The 21,560-nt window shown below is 48.4% G+C and overlaps 2 protein-coding genes across 51 annotated transcripts in view; one reads left to right on the top strand and one right to left on the bottom strand.

Annotated features, from left to right (window-relative positions):
- Positions 1-21,560, top strand: part of LOC138922933 (heparan sulfate glucosamine 3-O-sulfotransferase 4-like) — a 94,581-nt gene that overhangs the window by 55,069 nt on the left and 17,952 nt on the right. For 34 of the 50 annotated variants that reach the window (XR_011436062.1, XR_011436063.1, XM_070259377.1 and 31 more), the window contains 5 exons: positions 8,266-8,421; positions 9,667-9,787; positions 14,966-15,015; positions 17,288-17,389; positions 17,758-18,322. Coding sequence is in view for 35 of the 50 variants with exons in the window: in XM_070259377.1 (XP_070115478.1) it covers positions 17,792-18,322 (531 nt within the window). In the remaining 15 variants the exon portion in view is untranslated. Of the gene's footprint in view, positions 1-8,265; positions 8,422-9,666; positions 9,825-14,965; positions 15,016-17,287; positions 17,390-17,757; positions 18,323-18,893; positions 19,109-21,560 lie in introns of those variants that run through there. The other 16 variants (XR_011436076.1, XR_011436072.1, XR_011436074.1 and 13 more) reach the window with 6 other exon arrangements.
- Positions 732-8,031, bottom strand: LOC138922932 (spermatogenesis-associated protein 31D4-like). The gene is made up of 4 exons (XM_070259356.1): positions 6,797-8,031; positions 6,005-6,050; positions 5,357-5,417; positions 732-5,078 (listed from the first exon to the last, which is right to left on the bottom strand). The coding sequence occupies exons 1-4, from the start codon at positions 6,992-6,994 to the stop codon at positions 785-787; spliced, it is 4,599 nt and encodes a 1,532-aa protein (XP_070115457.1). The 5' UTR covers positions 6,995-8,031; the 3' UTR covers positions 732-784.

Genomic DNA, 21,560 nt, shown 5'->3' with positions numbered 1-21,560 from the left:
AGGTAGGTGGCTCCCCCGTCAACATTGTTACTACTGGCAGCTGAGTGATGCTTTTGCTCTGCAACAAAATATCATTTGGCAGTCTGAAGAAATACCTACAGAGGGGAACCACTTCCCCCAGGTGCCTTTCCAGTAGGGAAACCTCAATGTAAAGTTTAAAGTATTCTTCCCTAACACATTAATATACTCACATGACAGATTCTTAAGGAGTGTCTGTGCTGTTCCTAGCCCCTCCCCCACCAGCCCAGGATCCACTGCAGCAATACCCTCCCCCACCCCCCAAATCCCATTCAGGGTTCACCCACCTGTGGGGTCCTCTGGTCACTGACCTCTAAATCATGATGAAGCCACTGTTTTTTCTTCATTGTTGTTTTATGAATTGCATACCCATTCTTGACCCTCTTCGGATAGAGAACACCTGTTTTCCCTACTCTCTGAAGGATGTAAAACATTCAGTGAGCGGAAGGTGTGGGCTGCTCTACACTTTCGTTAAGGCTAAGCGAAGAGGCAGGAGGCAGAGCCCACCTCCTCAAACTTCATCAGGGGAGGAAATGGGCTTTTGGGGGCACGTGATATCTCTTTGTCAACAAGAGCTCCAGAGCACTGGTGACCTTTTAGAAGCCAGAGGAAGCAATCAGTAAGAGCTGAACTCACTCCTCCTTTTCCCTAAGCACAAGCCCTGAGTTACCTGAAACCCATGCCCCCAACACAGGACACAGAAAAGACATCACTATTATTAGAGAATCATTTATTGGGGAGAATTAATATTCTCCACAAGAAGGAATTATTTTGCGGTGGGAAATTTTCCGCTCTCGAAACGCTGGAAAAGCGTTTTCTGTTGACATAGAGACGGATCCCTAAACATAGTGCCTTTAGCAGTGGTGAGAACAGCTGGAGGCCCCTGGGCCGGCTTGACGCCTGCAGGTGGAGCTTGGATGGGGCACATGCTCCCGCGAGGCACAGATAAGGGACGCTTCTTATCCAATAGCTGATCTTTAAACGCCATGACTTTCTGAGGGTGTCTGTTCTGGTCTCTGATCCGTCTAGAACATGTAGGATAATTCTGGCCAGCAAAGACAACTTCTTGGTGGCAGGACTTGGTGCTTGGCACTTTACAGGAGGGAGCCCTGTAGTTGGAAGGATGCCCCTGGACGGGCTCTGCCTGGGCCTGCTCTTCTGCCTTCTGGTCAGTTTTCGCAAACTTTCTCAGGGAAGGAAGGGGCTCTTGAGGGCGGGTGACCTCTGCTGCACACCGCTGCCCCACTTTCTCCACTGGGAACTTCCCAGGGACTGTCCTGGTCTTCTGAGCTGTGGTGGTCCCAGTAATGGCAGCTCTCCCTTTAACCAGGCCTCTGCTCTGTGCAGATGATATGGGGCTGCCCTTTTCCTGGGGATGTTCTTGGTTTTTGCCTTTTGTCCCAGGACGAAGCCATTGAAAAATGTGGTTCATCTTTTTTCTGAACAGACTTTCAGGAGGAGGCTGTGCCTTCTGTGATGAGGTCTGGGAAGACTTGCTCCCAAGCGTCTCCTCTGATGCTGTGATCTGAGTAGGGAAACTCTTTCTTGTAGGTTGGCATGTCCCCAACCCTGCATCCCCTCCACCAAGCTCTTCTTTGCTGGTGCCCAGAGGGCTCACTCTCATTGTAGCTGGTGGGAATTTCTTATCCTCGTACCTCTTTCGGTCTTTCTTGGGGACCCAAGGCTCCTGCCGCTGCTGCCTGCTGATCCCAGTGTCCTCCAGACGTACATGCAGCACCTGGGAAGCTCCCATGTCCCCACTGGAGACACCGTGGGCATGAGTCAGTGAGGCCTTGTAAGTCAAGCTCTCTGAGGAAGGGGACCTGTCAGTGTGTTGGCCTTGGACCTGGCTCTGATTCCTCTTCTCTAGTTTCGACTTTAATTCCCTAAACAGATGTTCCTTAAGATCCGATGACTTCGGGTCTTGGGGAACTTGTCTTTTTGGTGCAGGGCTTTCAATGGTCCCAGTAATTTCTATTTTACTGTGATTCTCACGTATCCTTTGGGAGCTTCCTGGCTTGCTGGTTGTCAACACATTACCAGTTTTTGACTGCAGAGCGTTGAGCTCCTTGGCCCTGAATATGTCCCTGGCCGTGCTGTGCACGGAAAAGGGTTCCGACTTCATCTTTTTGTCCTGTCGCCCTTCTCTTCTATCACTGGGACTCACTCTCTCATCCTTTGTCTCATGTTTGGCACCAGCTTGCCTTGCAGGCAGCTCTGGGGGGCATCTGTTGCCTAGCTGAGTAAATTTCTGACTCGCTTTGCCTGTGATGCCACATGTGACAGGCAGATGAGTCTGTCTGGCACCCTTACTCCTCTGAACAACCTCTGCAATCTCTTGGTTGATACCAGAGGGTGATTGTCTCGGCACCCCTTGTCCTTGCCTGCCCATAGGTGAAGTAGCAGGGCAAAGACGATCCAGGACCAGGGCTGAATTTGTTGTTTCCGCTTTTTCTTGAAGAACAGATTTAGAGCTTCCTCTATGGGGCTCGAAGCCCTCGGATTTGGAGTCCACTCCCAAAGTTGGGTTATTTGAGGGGGGACAGTAGAAATAGGGCAAGGACTGGGATGCAGCATCTTCCGATTTAAACGCCTGTATGGATTCAAGGACCCTGCAGGGAAGGCCCCACTCCATTCTCATACGAAAGCTTTTAATATGGCTTTCCATCATCTGTTGTGCACTGGAATCAATGAAGCAAAGCTCCTGGAAGGTATTCAGGGAGGAGTCCCCACCCACTGAAGGTGGCAAACTCCTCTGTGTTATTTGGGTGCGGGATTTGTCAGAAAGCAGCAATGTCTGCTTGCTGGCATGCCATGAACAGCGCACCGTCCCAGGGAGCCGAGCCTCACTGATTTCCTCAAACTTCTTGCTCAAATGTGCTTTCAGGACATTTTCAAGTTGTTTCTGATCTAGACTTTCCTCCAAGGCCCTTGAATTTTTCCCTGACAGACTTGCCACGTGACTATTTAGGTCTTTCTCAGAGTCATATGCCGGATCCTTATCTGAAGAGCTCTCTGGGTCACTCAACAGATGAGCTTTTGGGCCGTTCTCTGGGCTGTGCCCCCGATCCTTCCCCATCTCCTTCTCTACCTGAAGCAGTTCTGAACCCCTCTCATGGAAGCTTTTGGATTGGCTCAATCCAACATTTAGATCTTTGTTCACCGAGATCCGTGAGAGTCCACGATTGCTCTCTGACTTAGCTATCTCTGAGAAATCTCTTGGAGGCATCATCAGTGACAGACACTCACAGATCCTGCGGGGCAGGCCCCACCGGTGTTGGATGAGCCTCTTTCGAAGGTGATGTTCCAGTTTCTTCCTCAGCTCATCACTGAGAGGAAACTCTACGGGAAGGATGGAAATGGAGGCATGGGCCTGGGAGGCCTGATGGTAAGGAAAGTTGGGAGCTGAAGAACAAAATTCTTCCTGAGATCTTTGGACTACAGAGGGGGAACCCCACAAACTTTCCTGTTGCTTCTGCAACACTTTCCATTCCAGTTGTTGAATTTCAGATGAGGTGAGAGACTCTGATTCATCCTGGGGTCTATGGCGACACACCCCACAGATCCTTATCTGGGGTAGAGGACCAGATGGTAGGATTGGGAGTGGGGATTTAAGGTGGGCCTGGGACTTGACCTGAGTGAGAGGTAGGGGCTGGGATTGGGGCAGGGTTTGAGGCAAGTGTTGGGGCTGGATCTCAGGCAAGGATGGAGGTGGGCGATGGAGAGGTACTGGGGATTCTTGGCCCGTGGAGGCATTTGGGATGGTATTGAAAAGGAAGATTGTGGTGCAGTCACTTGAGTCACGGATAGCAGAGGGCAAGGACTCGCTGTGCAGAGATGGAAGACCCCAGAAGAGCTGCATACATTTTTCCTGTAAATGGTCCTCCAAGATTTTAGGATATGGGGGCTGCTCATGCATGTGCAGCTCCTTTGGTATGCCTGCACTGCTCCAGAAAGGAAGGGAGAATGCTGAGTCACACTCATCAGCATTTGACTCTAACGTTTTCCCCGAAGGATTTAGTTGGTGGCCTGGCCTAAGTTTTTTTGGAAAAGAACCCTTCTCCTTCTCCTTTTCTTTCCACATCAGGAAATCACTCCTCTTTCGGACTTGTCTCTCCAGGAGTGCCAGGACATGAGGGCTGAGAAATGAGAGGTTACCAGGCTCTATAAGGTTAGCTGTAGGGTGTCTCTCCAGAGAGGACTCTGAAGAATGGAGGGCAAGAAACTCTCGATTAAAATCACATGGTGCCAAGGTGGAAGGTGCTAAGAACAAGTCTTTGGCACAAGCTTGCCACCAGGATAATTCTGAAATTGACAGGCTTGAATGGTCAGTGCCTCTGACTGTTGGGACATAAGTGGACAACCCACCAGGGCTATCTGGAGATGAGTTCTCTGGAACAGACTTCAATAAGATGGAAACCGATTTAGATTTAGTCACAGTTAAAGGGTGGTCTGTCGGTGGTGAGACAGACAGGCTTGGTGGTGTGTGATGACAAGCCAGTGAATCAGTGGGATTGATTATCTGGGACAAATTTGGTAAGGGGTTAATATCTTGGGAAAGGGTGCGGTCAAGAGAGAAGATCGTATTCAGAGACAGAGTGGCCTCTGGTTGGAGAATAGGACCCGTTGCCTGGGTGTCATGTGGTGGCAGAGGGGGAAGGGCAAGGGGTTGGGGTGGGGAACGGTCTGCTGGGAATTTGGACTCCAAGGGAGGAAAAGACTCTTGTGGCATAGAGTGAGCCGGTGGTGAGGGTGAAACAAAGTCAGCTAAGGGTGTCATTGGGTTAGGTGAGAGGACGGAGGGGGGCGGTGGGGAAGGGTCAGGTGGAGGGGATGGTGTTAGGTCTCCTGGAAGGACTTCTGAGAAGGCAGAGGACAGAGTGAATGATGACTCAGTCCCAGAAGCTGTGGAAGCCATAGAGGACACAGAGGCGGTATCATCTTCCAGGTCCTCCAGGAGCCGATTGATCTCAGCAGTTGTGCTATTACACACCTCACAGGAGGGGTCTGGGCATAATAGTTGACGAAAGCGGGTGGTATCGAGAGGCCGGCCTAGGGGCCTGCGGGAGACAGGAAGTAGAAAACTGTAGCCAGGACCAGAACAAGGAAAGGAGGACCTGCTGGCCTGTCAGGTGAGGGGCCACCTGAAGCCTGCTCCCCCTTCACAATGCCCCACGTCTATGACTTCACCATACACTCAGCAGCCCTCACCCCAAGGCCTTCATTCACATACCCGTTCCTATGGCAAACCCCTCCCATGACTACTGCAGGCTGTACTGAATCCCTGGAATTGCAGAGAACATGTTAAAGAGGGATCAGGAAAGAAAAGGCTAGTCACCTTTTCAGAATAGAAATTAGCCTCCTTTTCTCCTCTGTTTCCCTCTGGTAATTTCTCCAACCTGGGAAACCAGAAGAGTGAATTACATGTAATAAAGGTAGAAGCATAGGTGTTACACGGGAGTCCCTTTATGGGAGACCCTTGGGATATTAACGGGCTATTAACTCTGAAAGCCCCAAGAATCAGTAGATGTGGTCAAACGGTCAATGATAATATTAATAAGGTTCACATGTGTTTGTTGCTTCATTTATAAAGTACTGTCACATACATATATGTTCAAAACCACCATGTGAGGAACATAGGTCAATGGTTACCTCGAGGAGTCTGATCATCCAGGAAGTCAACGTAGTTTCTACAAGGTCAGGAGACAGAAGTTCTGACTCTTGATGTCTCCCACGGCCACCCACTGGGCAACACCCATTGTCCAGGCCCATCACTGCTTCATGCCCAGAGCTGGGCAGAGCAGGAATCTGAGAAATGTCTCGGGTTCTGACTACCTTCCCATGAGCCTTTCCTCTGAGGCCTCTATCTTCTGAGAGGGACTCTATCTAGCGACTGACATCCTCGGAGACCATGGACCTGGGACCTCATGGAGAGGACAGGAAGGGTCACCCTTGGAGAGCTCAGGTGGGATAGGTGGAACCTTACCACTTGGTGTTCCACCTCTTCTTCTCCTCTTGGCTCTGCCCTGACGCTGAGAACAAAAAGAAAAGAATGAGGAGCGAGGACTTAGTTGGCTTGCTCCTCTCTCTAGGAAACTCAGATATTCATCCAAGATTAATGTCACTCTCCATTTTTATTACTAGCACTTTGTGTTCTTTCCCTTTCTGAATTTCTAAAGGTGATAAGATACTTTCAATTTTTCCTTCTTTGAAAAACTCGAAGGAGGATTTTTGGCTGGAGTCCACACTTGATCTTCTCAGTCAGAAGTCCTCTGCTCAAGGAGGGCATAAACTCTGAGGCCCACAGTCACATCTGTGCTTCCTCAGATGGGACCCTGTATCCTGGGACAGAGCTCACACTCCAGTGTCTGCTCAGAGGCTCAGCCCTGCTCTCCTGATCTGCCCAATACAAAGGACAGTTTGGTCGAATTTCGCCCGACATGGGAATGTGACTCATGATCCAGTGTTGGGAACAGTGTTCTCCTACACAGATCCCAAACTCTCTAAATAACCTAATGCAGGGCCGTGAAATCAGTGATGGGATTTTATCCAGGAATCCTCCACCACACCCAGATGGTCTGTGAGTTTTAAATGGGAAACAGTCCCAGCTGAACCCCTAGTCCTGCCTGGCCTATTCCCCTAGAAGGATGATGTTCTATCCTCTATTCAGACTTGCCATCTTAGGAGTCTCTCTGGACCAACTCATTTAAAAATGTGGGACTAGAAATGGAAACAACAATAAAAAATCCCTGTTCGTGGCTTGCCCAGGGATCCTTACCTTTTGGTAGATTTTGGTTTTCCAGAAGGTTGGTAAAGATGGAATCCCCACCAGGAAGCACAGGAACAGAAGAAGCAACCACAACCCACACACGATGGTGAGGTTGTGGTCACTATCTAAGAATGTTGAGCAGATGCTCAAAAACAACTCAATATGGCTATTCAGAAATGAGAGAACATTCCATTGACTGAACTCCATTTTCTGAATCGCAAGGCTGCCTGAGGCAACTGAGCTCTGAGAGTGTCCACACTTGCCTATAATCCCAGGCCTGCATCACAGAGCACTGAAGAGTCACAAAGGGTTTCAGAGGGTGGGGGAGGGGACATGCAGAGGGTGTGCCCATGGCCCCTTCCCCCCACCAGCCCAGCTGATCTCTCCATCCATCCTGGGCCCTCCAGGTCCCTCTGCCCTACCCTGCCATCCTATTTTCCAACTCTGTCCGTTCATCATATCATACAATTACATTAATGGAATTTTCTGCCTGTTCCACCTGTACTCCAGATATTACCTGGGCCCCCTTTACTGTTTGGAGAGCTTGACTTTGGTTTCACCAATTCCACTGCCTCGAAGTCTGAAATGCTCCCTGGAATTTTTGCTAGTACCCAGACATTTACACTCAGAATCATATATGTCCTCAAATCCATCTTTCCTTTAGAATGTTTTTGCCTTACATGAACCCTGATATAGAACTTAAAGTTCTTTACTCATTTGGTTTTGTGAATGTTGAATAACAAATTTTAGTTTTTTGCTTCAGTCAGCCTTTACCGTCTTCAGCCAGTGGGGCTGACTCAAATAATTGAAATGAATAATTCATTATTCAACATTCACAAGACTAAAATCAGTACGGGCACACCTCACTTAATGAAAGGGACATGTTTTGAGAAATGCATCATTAGGCACTTTCACTGTTGTGTGAACATCACACAGTGTACTTACACAAACCTAAGTGGTAGAGCCTACTACACACCCAGGCTATGTGGTGCTACCCGTATGGGACCACTGTCATATATGTGGTCCATTAGTGACCGAAACATCGTTAATATTGTTACATGGTGCGTGACTGTGGTGGATGACAATGACAAAATGGAGTACCATCTTCAAGGCTTCTAAAATGGAGCTGGGAGGCCATTAAGGAAGTGGGGCTTATGCTTCTACACCACATCCACCACCAGATGTTAACTGAACTTTTGAGCTTTACCTGACAGCAGAGGTGACATCTTGAAGTGTTTCCTCATTCCAAGAAGGGACAGTCTGCCTAGGACCAACTATGTTCTGGCAAGTCAGCTCACCCCATGCCAGAAGCAGTCATTAACTGTTCACTGTAGACCTTTGTAAGCCTGTGTCCTTTCCTTTTATCTACCCCTGCCTCCTTTGTCTTCCTAGGAGCACATTTGAGCTTCTACTCGAATCTACATCTCCTGAATTGCAATTCTTGAGACCCCCAAATAAACTTTTTGGTTCTTTTGCAGTTTATGCCTCTTATTTGCTGACTTTACATGGTGACAGAAGTGGGATCCCTAGCTACTGACCTTCAATTCTGGTGCCACTTCACAGACACAAGCAAGGTGCCTGCAAAGAATCTTTTGTGCTCTGTCGTCTCCTCCTGGTGGCTCTGGTTCCTGGTGGTAAGTCCTCCTGGGCCTGGACCTCCCATTTTTGGTAGAGGTCCAGACTTTATGTAGGCGTCCTTTGATACTGGTTCTGGCCATCCTTCCATTGTCAGCTTTGTTAGAAACTTCTGTTCCTTTCACTCCTTTTTTGGGCCTTTGATCCTTTGGTAAGTTCATACAAATGAGAAATCCATTTTCTAAGAGGACCACCAAAGAACAGCCCCACTCTGGCACTCCTGCTGGTTTTGTCTTTAAAGAATACAGACCTTCTACATGTAGATTTTTGTCCCACTGGGCTCAGATTACTCAGGGTGGTTTAAGGCTTCACTGGCCTAAATGGGGCTCCTTTGAAATTCCTAAATTGGTTTATCTGTGCACTCAATTGGAAAAAGCCTATCAAACCAAACAAATAAAATGGGAAACTTTTTAAAATTGGTATCTTGAGGCCTCTAAATGAAACACTGTAAAGGACACTTCTTTGCAAGCCATAACAATGTCATAACTAAGAATTTCAAATGATTAAATGTAAGTGCCATAGATAAAAGAATATTAACTCCTCCTGTATTCGTCAGGGTTCTCTGGAGAACCAAGGAGATTATCTATATATATATAATATATATTAATATTGATATATAATAGAATATATAATCCATTGTATCTATATTTAAATTCATTTATTTAGTTCTATAAATTACATATATACACATAAAATTTATATATAAAAGAAACTTTGGCCTTGCCCCTAACTGCCTCAAAGAATTTAAGACAGAAGTCCTGTTCCAGGAAGGAGCTGTCAACGTAGGGAACTCTAGATGTGGTAGAGAAGGAGGTACCTAGCCGGGCCCATTTTACACAAGTTCTCTCTCATTTGTTTAGAGATGGCCCAGCAAACATTTGGTTTTCTGTCTCCCTGTGAATTGGCTTCCTCCTCTTTGAAGTCCCAAACCATGACCCCCAACCCCGCGCCTTTGTAAAATATCTAAACCCTAACCATAGACCTGGCAGACACGCTGTAGACTGAGCAGCAGCATGAAGACCAGGGTCAACCTGATGACATTGTGGGTGGGACTACTGGCTGTTTGTCCACATCCTTGTCCTGGGCGCCCAGGAAGGCAGTCACCCAGCAACTTGCAGTGAGGTGTGGCGTGTGACTATGTTTCAGCCAATGCAATGGGAGTGGAAGTGGTGTGTGCCATTTCCAGGTTGGAACTTTTGAAAGCAGGTTTGTCTTCTCCGTGTTCCTTCTTTCTCCTTGTGCAGATTGGTTGCAGACAATGATACAGGCGCCAGGAATGGCGGAGCCAAGAGACGGGAATTCATGGGTGACTGACACACCCTGTGGAAGAGAACCACCTGCCCAACGCGAAACCCACCTTGGCCTGTAAGGCAATCACACATAAATTTCTACTCTCTGGTTATTCTTTTTCGGGATCTGCTTGTTATTTTCTTAACTATTATGGAAATATTTCAAATATGCAGAAGAGTACATAGTATGACCTCTATCTCCGGCCCCAATACCCAGAAAGAACAGACGTTGAATTGTGCCCTATTTGCTTCCGATGTTGCATTCATTTGCTGGGGCTGCCATGACAAAATACCACACGTAGGGTGGCTTAAACAATAGAAATCTATTTTCTCACGGTTCTGGAGGCCGAAGTTCAAGATCAAGGCGTTGGCCTGTTTAGTCTCTTCTGAGGTCTCTCTCCCCGGCCGCTTCTCCCTGTGTCCTCACACGGTCTTCCCTCTGTGTGTGTCTGAGTTCTAATCTTCTCTTCTTACGTGACTATCAGTCACATTGGATTGGAGCCTACCCATGTGACCTCACTTGACCTTAATTACCTCTTTAGAGGCCCTCTCTCCAAATACAGCCCTATTTTGAGGTCCTGGAGTTAGGACTTCAACATATGAATTTTCAGGGACATGATTCAGCCCACAACGATATCTCTGTTTTTAAGAAGCAAAATGTTGCCGTCACACCTAAAATTCACATTTCCATCCCGTTCTCCTCCCTCCCTCATCATAGGTATCAATATCCTAAAATTAATTACATTCTTTATGATTCCAAGAATAGCCATGTGCATGGCTCCATTAACAAAAGATTACATTTTTATGCATAGTCAAGACATACATGTGTATGTCTCCGTTAACAAATTCTTACACTGTTATGCACTTAAAAAATGTACAGGAACAGCAGCACACTGCACATGTCCTTCTTTGATTGGCTTTGGGCTGTAAATGGGGAAGGAAAAACAGCAGCTGAGGGTAAGAGAATGAATAAACAGCTTATGCATAAAAACCCAAAAGGACAGATTTCCAAGAGCATCCAGGTTGGTGACCATGTGCAGGTTCTGGGAGAGTGGTTACCTGGAAAGGACATGGAAGCTCAGTGCCCTTTCCCCATGTCTTGCCCTATGCGTCTGTTCCATCGAGCTATTCCCGAGTCATATCCTTTTCTAATAAACAGGTAATCTAGTAAGTAAGAGGTTTCTCTGAGTTCTGTGAGCCGCCCTAGCAAATTCATCGAACCGGAGTAGAGAGTCTTGGGAACCTCCTACTGACAGCCAGTTGCTCAGAATCATAGGCGACAACCGAGACTTGCTATTGGCACCTGCAGTGGGGGCAGTCTTGGGGACTGAACCCTTAACCTGTGGGATGTGTTGCTGTCTCTGGGTACATAGTGTCAGAATCGAGTTGAATTGTAGGACACCCAGCTGGTGTCCCAAGAATTGCTTGTTGGTGTGGGGGACTCCCCCGACCCCCAACTCCACACACATTGGAATTGGTACCAGAACCTAGGAACAAACTGTGAAAGATAAGCGTGTTAGCTTGGGTTCCCATAACAAAATGCCATAGCGTGGGTGACTTAAACAGAAATTTATTTTCTCACCATTCTGAGGGCTGGAAGCCTGAGAGCAGGATGCCAGCATGGTCAGGTTCTGGCGAGGGCTCTCTCCTCAGCTTGCATAAGGTCCCCTTCTCACTGAGTCCTCAGATGGCGGGGTGTGTGTATGCGTGTGAAGAAACAGAAAGAGAGATCTCTTCCACTTCTGATGAGGCCACAGTCCTATCTGATTTAGGTTCCACCATTATGACTTCATTTTCACCATAATTACTTCCTAAAGACCTTGTGTCTGGACATGGTCACAAGGGGGGTCAGGGCTTCCATATATGAATGGCGGGGAGAGAGAATTCAGTCCATAGCAATAAATAAAGAGCAAATAAATAGAAACAAAGGTTTGGCATTTCTCTTTCTCATTTCCTTTCTTCCTGACTTTACTGTCTTGCTCTTTGTCTAGCTTCTTGAACAAGTAGCTCATTGGTTTCTAATTTTTCTTTTTAGATACGTATGTTGAAGCTATCTTTCTTCTAAGTATTGTTTAATTCCATCCACCAGATTTTGTCATGTAGTGCTTTCAGCTATAAATATTTCCTGAGTTCCATATGAGATCACTTTCAATGCAAGGTTCTATAAGTTCCCAGCCATTATTACTATTTTCTCATCTGTCGCTCCTTTTACAAGTATGTAATGTTCCTCCTTGTCACCATGTTGGTTTTGTCTGGAGCTTTACCTCCAGATTTCTATAGATATACCTTTTTATTGACAGGTAAAGGACAAAATGAGGAAATATTTTTGCTATATATAAGCATGGTATCTGTCTACACTCCTGGGACAGTGTAGACTTCTAATCTGTCACTTATCCACCTTTGTGAAAAGGAATTCTAATATTGGCTCACTGAAGTCATTTTTGATGAGGATTTTTAGGCTGCTTAATTTTAAAATGGCTTACGATGAGGATTTTTAGGCTGGTTAGTTTTAAAACTACAGATGAGATTCAGGCTCCAAGGAATGGAATTTGTTTGCCCCTTTGTTGGGAAACATTTACATTCCTAAGGGAAACCTCTATCTGTGAAGATGCCTCCCTCTCTGTGCCAGGAAGAAGGGGGGATGGTCTTATCTCTAGAAGCTCTTAATCAATGCCAGAGGCAAGAACTTAAGTTGGTTACTGTCTGGCAACCTCATGTAACTGACCCCCACCCCTCCCCCCCCACAAATCCTCCTTTGTCTTTAGCCGAGGATAAAATTCAAGCGGTGACTTCTGCCATTTACTCAATCCGGTTTGATTCTTGTCTAAAAGTCATGGGATCACCCAATGATCAGATCCCACCTGCACTGATACCATTTTAACTTTTTTTCATGTTCTTTCCTTTGTCTTGTAAAGAGATGAATCATATACCTATGCCTTAAATTTAGCCCTAACCCTCAACTAGGGGCAGCAGCAGGAGCTCTGACTGCCGGTGAGTCTTGTCCCCACGCACCAGCTCTGCCTGCCCATGGGTCCTGTCCCCATGCTATTCCTCACTATTCTCTAAATAAAAGAGCACTACTGCCAGATCTTGAGAGTCTAAGAAATCTTTCTTTCGACTCCTCGGCTCACCGACCCCGCATCATTTCGGTCAACAGCACAGGAAATTGGTAATATGTATGTGTGGGGACATGGAAATGGCCACCCCAAGATATGTCTCTTTGGCATCAGGATTATTTGAGGCTGATTGCTTTTGATAAACTGGGACAGGGAAGGAGGAATGGAACTTGCCCTTTGTTAGGGCACATTTATATTTGTAAGGTAAATCTCTATCTGTAAATGTTGCCTCCCTCTCTGTACCAGGAAGAAGAAAGGAGATGACCTTCTCTCTAAAAACTCTTAATCAATACCAAAGGCAAGGACTTAAATCTGCATTTTATTGTGCTAGTCTGGTAACCTCCTGTAACTGACTTCCCTCCCTCTCCCAACGTTGGCATTTCTTAAGGATTAAGCATCTTTCCTTAGGCTAGGAACTGATTGCTGAGCTCACCTGTGACCGCCCAGCTCCAGACAATCGACTTGAGTCCTGCTATGCCCACTGAGATAGCAGACCCACTACCTGCTGTGTCCATCAAGTGCCGACAGGGCAATCTTGTGACTATTGTGGGAGGGACATTTCAATCACATGTGAAACACCCTGTTTGGCGGTATATAACCACTATGTGCATCCCACTTCTTTGGTGCCCTTTCTTCCTTCAGGAAGAAAGGCACCGGGCCACGGTTCCTCATAAAGCTTTGTTTAATTTTCTCTTGCTATTCTGTCTCATGTGAATTTAATTCGTTCTCCAGCCAGACGAACCCAAATTTGGGAAGAGGAAATGTCTTCCTCCCCTACATATGTTTTCATCAGTCAGGTAGTCCATGTTGTGCTGTATTCACAACAAACTCCTACGTCTCAGCTAAAAATAACCAAGGTTTATTTCTCGAACATGCTCCATGTCATCAGGGGCTGGCTCTGTATTATCCTTGCTCAGTCTGGAGGATTGAGTAGATGGCAGCTAAAAGATGCTCGATCCAACTTCTTGCACAGCTGCCAGGCAGGAAAAACACACTCCTACTGTTTGCCAAGGTTTGTCTGGAAGAGACAGCCTCATTTTTGCTCAAGTTTCATTTGCCAAAGGCTCACAAAGTCACATTTGTCTTTAAGGGGCCAAGAAGATACATCCCTTCTGTGTGCCAGAGAAGAGCCGACAATATCTGGTGAACGGCAGTAATAATAACTATACACTGTGCTCTATTGTGCCTTCCAAAGCTTATTTTTGCTTTTTGTTTGTTGATTTTTTCAAAAATTCCCTTCAGTTATGTGAGTTACCGTAAATCCTTCTAGTCAATTTCTTTAATAAGAAAACTGAAGTTAGCCAGAGTTAGCTTCTTTTGCTTAAAAAAAAAAACGATCTAACGCATTAGACTTTGCGTTATAAATGTCACTGAGCGGCTTAGGAAAGTGAACTTCAGTTTACACCTTGGGCTGGTTTTCAAGAAAGGGTACACACCGATTTTTGAAGGATAAGGTTTTAATAGGAAAAGAAGCAGGGCATGGCATGAGCCAATATTTTGATCCAAATAATTATTGGTGACTGCAGCATGTCAGGCAGGGAGCCAGCTGTTTTTGCATATGCTCTCTAAGTCAATTTTAATTCTTTATAAGAACAATATGAGGTGAATCTTACTATTCATCACTTACATATGCAGAAACTGAGGGTCAGGGAGGTGAAATGACCTGTGCAAAAGTCACTTAACTAGCAAATGATGGCTTTGTTTCAACTCCATCATCTGATCAGGCAGAGGTGAAAGAGAAGAATGCAATGTGTGTTTTTGGGTAGTGGGTACTGTTCGGTTTGGCAGGACTGTGGGATACATGAAAGGTGGAGGGGCCCTTGAGTGCTAAGGCAGAGAGTTGGAGTCTATCAGGTAGGCAGTGAGAGGAAGGTTTCTGCATCAGAGAGGGCACTGGTGGAGCCATGCCTCAGAAACATTGATCTGCTCTTCTCCTCTACGATGAAGAGAAATGAGGCACGCTGGAGGCTTGGAGACCAGTTGGAGGAGCATTGTAAAAACTCACCTAGGCCTGAATGGGCATGGGTGTTGGCAATGGAAAAAGAAAAAAGTATTCCATCCAGTCTCCAGACACGCAGGGAATTGCTGAACGAAGTCTGAGTTCTCCCTATGTAGATAGCTCGTACTTTTCATTATAGGTTTCTCAAGAACTTGCTCCCAGAAAAAACCTGGATGGAGAACAAAACAGGTAAGTGCCCAAGTGAGAAATCTGCAAAGCTCCTCTCCCCCAAAATCACCTCTTCCCCATCAGTTGTGGGGCCTAACATTTCACCAATGGGGTTCAGTTCTTTCAAGAGTCTCTTATTTAAGTAGGACTATCTGTGGACAAGAGGGCGAAGGGACACTGGGAAGTGTCCTCATTAGCAGCATCCAGGCAAGTAACATAAATGTATGAGGGCACTCTGGGGCGGGGGGGGCACCATGAAGAACAGGGCACATGCTCCATATCAGGGGGGTCTTTCAGTTCTGGCTGAGGGGCCCAAAGTTGCTGGATCCACTATTTCAGCAGAAACCTCATAGCCAAATTTTTTGGGAAAGTCCTCAATTTTAAAACATGGCAACCAGTTTAAACTTCTAAATATCACTGCGCTGGCCACATTCAGCTCTTAATTTGTTACCAGTTTGCCACCTCTAGGTTAAATGTTAGTACCATTTTATCAAAACCTTTCCAAATTTGAAAGCACATGTTTAGTAAAACTAGCTACAGAGCAGGTTCATTTGGATTGCCGAGAGCGGGCACAGAGAAGTCTGGGAGCCGGGCAGGGACTGTAGGGAGGCCCCTGGACCACGTCTTGGGCATCCTGGCGCCTGAGCTTTGAAAGGGAGATGGACCACGGCAGTGACAATATTTGCTGCAACCGGGCCCTCCTGGGCGACCACCCAGAGCTGGGCTTGGAGCCGAAGGAGGGATGGGCAAGCTGTGCTGCTCCCAGCTCCAGTTGGCCCCTTCCCATTAACATTACAGGAGTGCAGTCGCGTGGAGTTTGAAAAAGCATCCCTAGTTCCACGAAATGATTTACAGGACACCAGACTCTGCATTTCAGAGGTCTCCGGTGTACCATAAAAAATATATTCTAAAGGAATAATCTTTATCTGAGCTGAAGCTGCAGTGAAGGAAGCTCACGTCCAGCTGAGAGCAGCCGTGAGCTTCTGTTCACTCAGGGAAAAGTCTGCGTTCATGTTATTGGAGTAGCATTTTTTTCTCTCTTTGGCACTAGGTATCTAGTTAATATTTAGACATTATATACATTTTCTTTCAACCGTTGTCCCTGTTATGTGATCAAACAAAACCGGAGATGCCAAGCACACCAGCCCTGTAGGCGAAAGCAGACCCTCCAGGCACCCAGCTGTGGCTAGCAGGGTAAACAGGACTCACTGGAGCCAGCCTCTGGGAAAGACTGGCGCCAGGTGCGTGCAGGGCCAGCCCCTGCCCCCAGGAAGCAGAGTCCGCTGGAGTGCCTCAGTTGATAGCTCTGCCTTTTCCTGACATTCCAGCCTCGCGTTTCCTCTACCTCCCTGAGCAAAAGGAAACAGGAAGCAAAGTCTAGTTTTGAATGTTCCAAAGCCTTCTGATGTTTACCATTCCCCCCAGGAGAGGGAGGTGAGGGACGGAAATCTCTCTGCAAAGAAGATACTTTTTAATTCAATGAAGCGATGCACAGACACAGCAGCACAGCTTCTCTCTGCTTATAAGGTGTTCAGAGCGATGATAGTCTCAGTCTATTTTGGTCCAGGGAAATCTGAACTCCTTTAGCGGCAATGGCCCCCAAGGGGCGCATGTGCATCTGTGGTTCAGGGTGTCGAGGAGGAGACAGCCTCTCCTTTTGGAGCAGAAAGCACAGTCAACCGGTGGCGGGACAGAGGCAAAAGCTCTAGGGCAAGGAAATCTGGGGGTTTGTGTCGAAGCTCCACCAATCAGGAGCTTCAAGCTAAGATGGGGAGGCTGGAAAGATGGAAGTTGGGATGGGAAACCTGGTACGGACAAGAAATTCCTCCTGGGTCAAAGGCACGACGATGTCCAGGGAGGGAGAAGGGCGGGTCACGGATGGACCGAGTTTGCCTGGAGTCCCATGAGAAAAGGGGAAGCGAGAGCTCACCACCTTGTGGCCCCAAGCTTCCTGTTGGGCCGCACTGGAGGCAGGCGTCGGGCTCTAAGTCCCTGAAAGTATCTGGAGAGAGAAGGAGAAATTTGCGTCCCAGGCTCCCAGGGGAGGGGAAGTACGCGGCGTTGGGCGGGGAACTTCTCCAGCATGAATGTGGTGCGGGGCGGGGGGCGGGGCGGTGGAGGGGCACGATCTCCGCTTTGCCGGGTGCCCCAGGCGTAGCGCACGCCTCTGTTCCGCGTCCCCCTCCGCAGGCGCGGGCGAGGCGCACTCCCCCTTCCCTCGGCGGCGCGGACCGCGCGCCCGGGCCCCTCCGCCTCCCCTCCGCCTCCCCTCCGCGCCTCTCTCTCCCCGCAGAAAGTTAGCAGCGGGGAAGGAACTCGCGGCGGCAGAGGTTGAAGCAGGAGCCGCGTCGGAGCCGGGGAAGCGGGGGCGCTGCAGACGGAGCAGGTGAAGCCGGTGGGTCCGCGCGTCCCCCTCGGTCCCCTTGCCGGAGGCTGAGGGAGGTGGTGGGGGGCCACCCGGACTGCGCGGGAAGAGTGGGGAGGGGAATCATGCAGCCGGGCTCTTTCCCGGCGCAGCGAGATAGCGGCCAGGGCCGAGGGTGCAGTGGCGTCGCTTCATGCAGCCTGGGCGGGCGGGGGCGCTGGCGGCGGCTGAAACCATGTCCGGGCAGCGCCGGGGGCTGCCGCCGCGAGCCCGGAGCCGCGATGACCCCGTGGCCCGCACCTCCTCCGCCTCCACCTCTGGCCGCGCCGCCGCCGCCTGGCGCGCAAGCTGCTTTTTCTCTGCGCCTTGTCCCTGTCTGTCACCTACCTGTGCTACAGCCTCCTGGGCGGCTCGGGCACCCTGCAGTTCCCCATGGTGCTGCCGGAGCCGCCGAGCCCGCCTCCACCCTCTCTACTACCGCCCCCCGTGCGCCTCGGCACCCCCTCGCAGCCGTCCGCGCCGCCGCCGGACAACGCGAGCCGCGGGGAGCCCCCGGAGCCCTCCAAGCAGCCCTCCAAGCAGCCCTCTGCCCCCGTGGCCGACGGCTGGGGACTGGCGAGCGGCAGCGGGGGCGCTCGGGACACCTGGCTCCGGATCCCGGTGGCCCCTGTAGAGATGATCACGGCGCAGAGCGCGCTGCTGGAGAGGGAAGCGCAGGAGTCCAGCACCACCCACGACGAGCTCGCAGGCCGGAGAGCGGTCAATGGGAGCAGCGAGAGGGGTGGCGCCCTCAGCACCCCCAACTATGGGGAGAAGAAGCTGCCACAGGCGCTCATCATTGGGGTCAAGAAAGGAGGCACCCGCGCGGCTGGAGGCGATCCGAGTCCACCCGGAGGTGTGGGCGGTGGGCATAGAGCCGCGCTTCTTCGACAGGAACTACGAAAAGGGGCTAGAGTGGTACAGGTAGGACTCTGGGCTCGGCGCAGGGGATAGATGCGTGGGGAAGACCCAGAGGGAAAGCTGCGGCTTCCCACGCCCTTCGACATCCAGGCACCTCTCCGAGAGCCCTTCGCCCCACGAGGCCTCTGCGGACTCTCGCGGGGCTGCTCGGGGGAGCGCGGAGAGGGCTGGAGGCTGGCCAGGGATCACTGTATTTCAGGGCTAGGGGAGCTGGTGTCACACTGCCCTGCCTGCCTCAGTCCCCTCACCCAGGGAGGTGCTTTCTGAAGCTGCCTAGCTCCACGCCTGGGAATCCCCAGCCCAGGTGCCCGCGGGGTGTTTCCCAGCCCAGGCTCTTGTGGGGCTCTGTTCTGCTGCGTTGGGGACACTAAGGCATGAAGCAGGATAGCTAGATTGACTGAAGGGCTTTGAGTTCTCCTGGAATCTCTCAAAATCGCCCTCAAATGTATTTGCGTGTCTGGAATCCGACTTTAGTATTTTCAAGTTAGAGCAAAATGAACAGGGAACGGTTAAAAAGATGACGCTGGTGAGTTTTGGCTTGGTAGAAAAGACTGAGGATGTTCCCCATCTCCAGGACTTTCTATCCCCAGGTGGCTGCAGGAACCCTGGGTTGCTTTGGCATCAGGAGCATCAAGGTCTGCACGACAGTCGGTGCCCTAAGAGTTTTTACATCCTGCACCCCTGCCCTTTCTAACCGGCGCCTCCTTCGCAACAGATGTTCATCTCCCTTCTCTGCCACAGTCTCCTAGCGATGAGGGAAAGGAGAGGAGAGTAGAAAGTTAAGTGCAGGTAAAATAAATTAGTAATCCGGCTTTCTTGCCAGCCATAACATTTAAAAAACACTGGAGCAGATGCCCCAAAGGCAAACATCCTTTGCTCCCCCCCCACCTTTTATCTCTTTCTGGAAAACATCTGGATGGCTGGTCCCATCTCTGTTGCATCTCAGTAATTAATTGGAGTTGTCAGCCAAACACAGATTTTGTCAGCTAAAGTGATATTATCATCTTCACAAGGCCAATAGGTAAAATAAGGATTTTTTCCTGACAAGGTGCCTTGCTGTTGAAGAGATGTGTTTTCTAAGTTTAAATTACAGCCTGCAAGAGTTTTAGAAATAACCTAACTTCAGAAATATATAGTAAGTGTGTATTATATAATAATATATATTACTATATGTGTGTATTATGTAATATATATTATATATGAAAATATAATATGTATTGATTGATTTCTTCCACTTTAAAAAATACGCCTTATGCTTTCAAAGCTTGAGAGAAGTACATTTAGGCATAAACATTCCAGCCGGTTAAATGGAAACAGTAAACGTGTCTGTCAATATCTTGTCTGTTTCAACAGCGAGAACTAACTAATTGCAACATTTTAGGAGGCCTCAAACAGCCCCTTCCTATCAAAACAGAAGCCAGTCAATGCCTACTTGAACTGGAAAATCAGTATTTATAACATTGCAAGTCATGGCTTCCAGTTTGCGATTAGAATTACAAAAGGTGTTAGGAGGATTACTGCAACAACAGCAAACCAGAGAAAGGAGGAGATGTTTGGGAAGGTTTCGGTTGTTTAATCGTTGGTTGTAGGAATGTTCTGATTTCTGCTATGGGGTTGCTTCAGCCCTCTGAGGGTCACTGTGCTCTTTTCCAGTTCTAATTTCAAAGCTGTGTATCTTGTGAGAAGTGTCAGATGCCCTTTGGGGGAGAGGAAGGCCTGAAGATCAGACCTTTCCAACATGTGTTGTGTTGCTTTGCGGCAGCTGGAAATAGAGATGGGGTGTTTGATTCAGGTGACTTGAAGTTGATGTAGGGTGCATGGTGGAATGCGTGTCAGGAGGTCCCATCGTAGGGTCTGGAGAATTTTCTGAATGAAAGGATAGAAGATGCCAGATTTTCTCATGTTCTTAAATACTGCTGTTGGGAAAAGAAGGTATGAACCGGCCTCGCTGTCATGACATGGTTACTGAAGATGTCATTCCAGCTTTATGGTTCTCTCAGCCATCACTTGTGATATTTGGGGCATGGTGTCAATATTTGGTAGCCGCCGTATAACTGTTACGCTGAAGAGACATGGATAGAGCTAGATTCCCTTGATCCTCACTTCAGAGGACCACATGGTATCTCTGTGTCCTCGATCTGCTACTCCAGAAATTCACCCATGCGAGACCCTTATGATGCTCAGTGGTGCCGATTGGAAGTGCTGGAGGAGAATCTCTCCAACATAGAGGGAATCATTAGCCACCCAAACCTGTCTGTTGAGAAGACTCCCAGAAACCCCTTGGACCCACAGTTGCTGAGTGTGCTGGGACTGGCCTTGGATAGCTCTCCAGCCTTACAAGGGACAGCAGTGTTTTGAGGACATTTTCATTAGCTCTGTCTCTCCTCTCTTTCTCCCATGTAGGAAGAGGGGATGACAACCTCACTCTGTTGTAGAAAAGGAAACAGTGGCATTGATTCAAACCAGTAAAAGACACCTCTTGGTTCCCTGGTACAACTCCGTCTTTTAAATGGTGACATCTGTACTTAAATGGTTATACCAGGTATTCTGCCTGAAATCTTACTCTACTGTTTGAGTAGTTAGAGATCCACAGGTTAAAGACTTTAATTTTCCCCCCATTTATTTGTTTTTGTATTTCTTTTTGTTTTTGGTGTGCTTCCCAATAGCCTACTAATTCTGCAAGTGTTTCTGGTTGCTGTGTTTTCAGCAAGAGGGAGAGCAAGAAGAAATTAGGGCTGCTCCCAGCGCAGCTGGCTTTGGGTTTCCTCATATCCAACTAGGCAGCCCTAGCAGATTTATTTCTAGTGTCACTCCAGTTATGTTTAAATCTAGGTTTTGCTTTCTCTCATGCCATCAATCTAATGTGATTTAAAAACACATCTGAGATGAGACCATGTGCATTTGGTTTTCAGGGCAGGATAGACTGATGGATTAGGATGTGTGTGTTAAAGCTACGGAGAAGCAAGCCTCACTTGGTGGATGGACACAGGCCAATGATTAATAAGTGGGAGTAGGCTGAACCCTCCACTCCTTCCTCCCTTCACCCACCTCCCCCAAGTAAAAGGGTAAAGCCACAACACATCTTTCAGTATGAGCTGATACACAGTGTCTGGGCAGAAAACTTAAACTGATCTAAGGGATGAGACCTTGTGGCAGGCCAGCTGGCTGCCACGGCAGAACTCATCAAAGTGACAGAGACGACTCGAGCTGTGGTCTCCCTCGTGGTTTACAGACTGTACAG

This window comes from Equus caballus, unplaced genomic scaffold (assembly GCF_041296265.1).
Source record: "Equus caballus isolate H_3958 breed thoroughbred unplaced genomic scaffold, TB-T2T haplotype1-0000019, whole genome shotgun sequence".
Lineage (NCBI taxonomy): Eukaryota > Metazoa > Chordata > Mammalia > Perissodactyla > Equidae > Equus > Equus caballus.
Note: the sequence above shows the minus strand (reverse complement) of the source record. Positions and strands in the feature narration are given on the sequence as shown.